Source organism: Rhagoletis zephyria, unplaced genomic scaffold (genome assembly GCF_001687245.7).
Source record: "Rhagoletis zephyria isolate East Lansing unplaced genomic scaffold, Rhagoletis_zephyria_1.1 Rzeph_scaffold_23055, whole genome shotgun sequence".
In the NCBI taxonomy this organism is placed as follows: Eukaryota; Metazoa; Arthropoda; class Insecta; order Diptera; family Tephritidae; genus Rhagoletis; species Rhagoletis zephyria.
Window position 1 is genome coordinate 1 of NW_016180113.1, and position 6915 is coordinate 6915.

The following is a 6915-nucleotide window of genomic DNA, read 5'->3' on the forward strand; positions in this document are numbered from 1 at the left end:
ATATTATTATATATTTTATAAACAAATAATTAAAATTAAATGATAAAATCAAAACTTGTCAATATATGAGTGTCGTATAATTGTGATACACACTTTATTGAGCGTTATGCTGGGCATTAAATGGCAAAAATGACAAAGTTGGGCGTTCAAAAATAATCGTGTCATTACATTAAAAAAATAGTCATACAGTTCATTTCCACATGGCATTTTTTAAATGGCATTCATCATTTTTTATCATTTCAATGCATAGTGGAAATTCGGCATCCCGATCCAGGAATTTTAATTGATCTTTTTATCAAAGGCTTTTTTTACGGCCTTCATCGCTCATTCTGATACGTAGACTTAAAATATGTAAATTATAAAAGTTTTATTTATGTATGTACAGTTGTCCACAAAATAATAGGAGTGCGATATTTTGACCAGTTTTGGCTATTTGTCTTTTGTTTATTTAATGTTTATTATTTTTTTATAAAAGCCTAGCTGGCTATACAACAAACACCATATAAATTCAGATTTTAAACTTTGTATAAAAATTATAAAAATTTTGCAATTTTTCACCCAANGTGTTTGTTGTATAGCCAGCTAGGCTTTTATAAAAAAATAATAAACATTAAATAAACAAAAGACAAATAGCCAAAACTGGTCAAAATATCGCACTCCTATTATTTTGTGGACAACTGTAAGTATATACATACATATATGGAAAATAGAAATTTGCAATGATTCAACTCCAAATCTTAATATTAAGGAGCTTTGACAGGCTTCTTTTTCACTGTGCTGAAAATATTTCATAAGGGAATTTGAAAAAAAGCCTTTTTTTTTTTAATCAGTCTAAAGTACATACATACATATGTATGTATGTATACATATATATATGCATTTGTATTTATGCACATATGCAATATTTTTATGCTAGGTATGTATGTATGTTACTGTATATTCTGATTTTGTCTGCAAGTAACTTTTCGGTATGTCTAAGCGCAGGTATTTTACACATACACCTCCGGAACAAAGTATTGGCACAGCAAATTTTTCACAATATATGCAACAATTTTTAATATTTTAATATTTTTTTTTTTTTTTTATGTATGCCACCGCATAACTTTGGACCACGTCAACCGATTTCCCGGTCCCATACTAATCTGGTTGAGATACGATCAGTGGATCATGAGATATATATATATATTTTTTTTTTATATGGGAGTTGAAGTCGGTTTTTTTTTTTGCTAAAAATTACTTGTTATTCTAACATTTTTCCGCCAATTTTGTATAAAAATATGGTTGATTCTACAACAAAATACATATAGATCCTAAACTTTGTGCAAAACTCGCGAAAATTCAGCAAATTTTTATGCAAATTTTCACATTTTTTGAGTATGCAGATTTGTAGTTCAATTAGTTTTATTATAATAACGTGCAAGTTTTGAGTAGCTAGGAATTACCATTGATTTTTGGCAACTTTTTTTTTGAAGTCTCTTCCATACGATTTTTTTTTCGAAAATACTTTATATAGAAAAAAATGCAAAACACCTTCAACGAAACAATTCTCAAAAATCAATTTGATTTTTGACGAACTTCGATCTGGAATTTTTTCACGAGAATTTAATGGGCTGCAAAACTGCATACTCAAAAAATTCAAAAAAAATCTGATCATAAGTTGAAAATTTGCATGAAAATTTGCTGAATTTTCACGACTTTTGCACAAAGTTTAGAAATTATATTTTTATTAATTTTTTTTTCTTCTAGAATGGACCATATTTTTTTACAAAATTGGCGGAAAAATATTAGAATAAAAATTGTTGCATATATTGTGAAGCATTTGCTGTGCCAAAACTTTGTTCCAGGCAGTGTATATGTATGTGTGTATGTACATATGTATGTATATAGTATGCATATAGTATTGTACTTTTCAATATATCGTGGATTTTTTAATGTCGCAATATAAAATTTAAATACAATATTTTTAACATTCATATTTCCAACTAATATTTATATATATATGGATGTATGTATGTAAGTATATATGTATGTATTTATATTTTATTATTGTTATACATTTGTATGTATAATATGCTTGAATCACCATAAATTTTTTTAACACCTCTTAGATAGTAAAAAGGCCCTTAGTATGCATGTACGAGTACATACATATGTACATATGTAAATGAATATTAGTTATTACTGTTCACAGCTAAGTAGTATATATATGTACATACATATGTATTTATACATATTAAGACTTCAGAGAAAAGCCATACTATTTACTATCTGCACTATGTATGCATTCAAATAATTTGTTTTGAATAACCCATTCAAATGTTGAACTTTTTTTCAAAAATCTAATAACTATGTAGTTATTTTTAAAAGCATTGGTAAGTTTTATTTGGTTTCACACCAATCACTAAATATTGAAATTTTCCGAGTTTTCGTTTATACATACATTTACGTGTAAAATAAAATTAATGCCAAGCCTCAAATTTTAATTAAAATTATTCTTTATCAATTTTATATTTTCCCTTCCGAAAGCGCATAGTCACTTTTGCAGGTGTCCATCAGTTTCTCTGTGTACGATTTATCTACTTCGGTGAATGATTTGGCCGAGGTTGGCGTTTTAAGTTCACCTTCAGTCTCTAGTTTTTCAGGCGCAACGGATGCTGATGGTGATTTACGGTAATTATTAGGATTAAAAGGTGGTATAGCGTCGACCTTTAGATGTAAACGCTTAACTGGTGGTCCGATATCCTGGCGGTGCTTTTTAGTAAGTGCTTCGAATTTTTGTAGGTTTTGCTGACGACGTGTACTGGGCGATTTTTCTCCACCTGGTTGACTACCTATCTGTTGTTGTTGCTGTTGCTGCTCTAACTTAGACTCGTATTTTTTCTCTAATGACTGCAAAATGTTGCCAATTTGCGATGCTTTCGTTTGTAGACGTGAAACCATCTCACCCTTTTGTGTGAGTTCGTCTTCACATTCCTGATTATGAGTACCATAAATAAAACACAATACGTTTGCAAAAGTTTTAAATACTTCTAATTTAGCTTACATACTTATTATTTAAAATAAAATTAAAATACACCTGAGTGAAAGCAAAAAAATTATTAAATTCAGTGTTAAGGAATTTGATAAAAGCAGGGAGCTAGAACAAATGGTATGATCGAAACTATATGTCGTTCTCGTGGTTTTGTTCTCAAGAACGTTTTACAACAATAACCGAAATGTGAACAAAACTGCCGAGAACGTTCTCAAAGGGAATTATATAGGAACAAAACCATGTGGGCCGCTTCCAAAGAAAAAACATGCGAACAGTACTTTCGGGAATATTTCAATAAGAAGGAAATGGGAGCGAAGTCTCCGGAACGTTTCGGCAAAGAACAAAACGAGAATAAAAGTCCAAGGAACTTCCTCTCGAAGAACAATTTGGGAACTAAAGTCTCAGGAACTTTCTGGCAGCGAACGAAATGGGAACAAATCTTTTCTGAACTATACTCGAAAAATGGAAATCAAAAAAGAACTCAAATATATAGAGAGGCAAACAAAACCAATGAGGGATTTTAGACACGAACTTTTCGTGCACAGATAATGAAACCTTATGATAAACGAAATGGAAGTTGAAATGATCCAGCTTTCCTCTCGCTTAGAATTAACAATCATGGAACGGGTTTTCATCCCAACATGCAGACGCCCCTCTCATTCTTAACGTTAAGTTTTTAAAACCAATGTTCTAGTTATGTTCTCTAGCAGAACGTTCCCAGACTTTTGTTCTTATTTGATCTTCCTTGACAACGTTATCGATACGTTCGTTCTTATTTTGTTCTCATTGGAAACGTTTCCGAAAGGTTCATTCTCGTTCTGTTCTTCTTGAAAATGTTCCCGAAAGTTTTGTTCGCATTTTTTATACGGAAACGTTTCCGAACCTTTTCTTTTGTTCCCTTTCAAACTGTGGCAACGTTCTTGACAGTACATTTTGTTCTTGTGCAGAACTAAACCATAACTGGAACACGTTCTCCGTCCCTGGATAAAAGTTGCCCAGGAAAACTTAAGCTGATTTTATTTTGGTTTTTATTTTTTCAAATTTATCTTACTTTTTTATAATTTTTATTTACAGTAGCTCCCACAAAAAAACGGACACTAATTAAACGCGATAAAATTTCGCTGCATTAAAGTAAATAAATGTTTACTTATTTTATTAATAAAATATTTAATATGGTTTATTTTTTCATTTTTTTTCATTTTGCTTTTTTTTATAATACATTCGTTTATTTTATATCTGAACTTTTAATTTTCGGATTTAGAATCTTCACTTATTTTTGTTTTGTTTTAGGCAATCTTATTTCATTTATTTTCATTATTTATATTTATTCTGTTTTAATTTTGTCTTGATTTATTTTTTTATATATATTAGCGGCCACAAAAACCCGGATCGCTTAACCCGATGTTTAATCTCGATAAAGTTCCGCTCATTATGTAGTAAAAAACGTCAAAGAATTCTTGAAAATTCGTAGAATTTTTTGAAATTTTTTCACAAAGTTTTGAATCCTTATTTTCATGAAATTTGCTGTAGGTTGAACTATATTTTTATTCAAAATATGAAAATATATATTTCTATTTAAACACATTTTTTTGACCGCTACTTTTAATTCGGATTTAGAAATTTCGTTTATTTTTTTTTAATTTATCTTATTTTGTTTTATAATTTTTATAATGTACTTATTTTTTTATAATTAATAGTTTTTTATTTGTTTTATTTTTGCAACGAAGCGGCCATTTTTTATCAGCTCACCTCACCTGTTTCCGCACACCTCGCTTTTACCCACCTGTAATTTGCGATACATTTCCAAATTAATTTGTTTAATATCGTCTAATTGTCGTCGCAGTGATACAATCGTATCCTGTTTTTCGTGTATATCCTTCTCCAGCAATTTCATTGCCATATCGGATTCGGCTTTTAGTGATATTTGTAGTTTTAACTCCTTATCTAACTCTTGAGTTTTCTTTTTCTCTTCACTTAATTCGGCAGTGAGCGATTCGATAGTTGCTTTATTCGCTCGATCTGTTGATTTGTTTGGACTGGCTTCAGCATTGGATGAAGGAGTATCTTCTGCGCAAGTAAATATGTATATGCGGATAAAAATGTTTTCAAATACAGTAAGAAAAGGGACGGCGATTACTTAAAAGAGTTCTTTCTATACATACTTGTGGTGCTTTGACGCAGCGCCTGATTCTCAGCTTGTAATGCCAATAGGCTATTACGCGCAATCGCAAGATCCTCCTTCATTAACGCATTTGTAGTGGTAAGAGACTCAACTTTGGCCTGAAGATTACCTACCGTGGCACTATATGGAAATTTGCTTTAATTTTTTTCAAAATTAGGAGGATAACACAATTTAGCACACATGTAAAACCTTTGCAAGATCAGTAAGTTATACATATGTCCCACTTTTACTTGTTTCTTTCTTTCAGTCAAACTGTCGCTGAAAAGGTCTTACTAATGTGTTGCTCAATTGTCCAAATGGTTTTGATAGAGGTATATACTTTAAATGTCTATTGAGCTCTTCAATATAGTTCTTCTGGTCCAATACGGCTATCATATTGCCCTGACCATTCGCCTCCAGTGATTGATTGATTTCCTCATCGTTATCGTTACTCCGCGAACTCGAACGCAAATAAAGGGAAAAATCGATAACACCCTGCTGTGAATCCAAATCTTCTTCTTTCACGCACAAATTACAATCAATCACATTTAGGCCTACTAAGATACCCATTATGACAACAATCTACCATGAAAGACACAAAAATCACATTAAGCTAACTGGTGGTTTATTTTTTATACTGCATACTCTGAACCCACCTCATCGCTCATCATTAGCGCATGTGGCTCATAATATTCGTAGAGCGAGTCATCGCGATGCTCGATAAGTGCCTGCAGATAATCGGCCAGTTTCTTCTGCATCAATGCTATGCGCAGCCAAGCGCGAGCACGGCCAATGTGCGTCCGCACAGTGGGAAGATCACGAACGCTAGCTGTTATGTCCTGTGCTTCAGGACAATAGCTTTCTACACTTTGAAGCAGGTCCCATAATTCTTTGCGTGGCCCCAAAAGACCCTGGAACAATTTGTGAGAAAAAGTAAAAAGGGATGGCCGATAACGATGCATTCGTTACACACCTTCTTTGGACGCAAACCATGACCTAACACATGCTCTATTACAATGAAGAAGTGCTGCAGCGGTAAGTGATCCGAGTCTAACATACGTCCGAACCTTAATGATTGCTCCAATAATTCCTTAACCACGAGCTTACAAATATTTACCAAGTTACTGCGTTCAATTTCGGCTGGATCGCGAGCTAAAAGTACACGCCGACAAACAGGTACGATTAAATTAGAGCAAAGAGGCTGCGAGTAGCCAATTTATTTGGCGAGTTCTGGATATTAGATAGCTATATGCATCTATGTGGTCAGCGTCATAGAGGTATATAAATACATATGTATGTACATACCCCCAAATATATACATACTTTAATGCACTATATTTATAGTAAATGCGCACATAGGTAACGCCCACGCCCACAACTATACTCGGCGCATTTGCACGCTCGTACATACAGGGTGCATTCGAGCTTCAATAAATGCGGCAGTGTTAATTGTTATGAAAGAGCATAACTATTTACGCGTAAAATATAAGCGATTCTGCCTACAAAAGGCGTTCGAGGAATAGAATTTGACAATCCGTTGCTTCTCACTAGCAAACCTGATGCAATGTAAACAAGTAAGGACACTGCCGAAGGGAGCTATGTAAACACCTTCTCTGTGCACATAGATAGAGGAGTGATATTACCAAAACTCATATCTGAACAATCAGTGAAATGGAAGATATACCTTATATACATAGTACCGATCTGAATGATTTTCACAGTA

The 6915-nt window shown here is 32.7% G+C and overlaps 1 protein-coding gene across 1 annotated transcript; it reads right to left on the reverse strand.

Annotated features, from left to right (window-relative positions):
- Positions 1-2331: 2331 nt before the first annotated feature.
- LOC108381591 (protein RUFY3) lies at positions 2332-6408 on the reverse strand (the record flags this gene model as incomplete). The annotated part of the gene is made up of 6 exons (XM_017638010.1): positions 2332-2973; positions 4815-5098; positions 5194-5333; positions 5533-5774; positions 5849-6103; positions 6166-6408. Coding segments are annotated over 6 exons (1632 nt in total), but the record flags the coding sequence as incomplete, so codon positions are not given.
- Between the last annotated feature and the right edge of the window lie 507 nt (positions 6409-6915).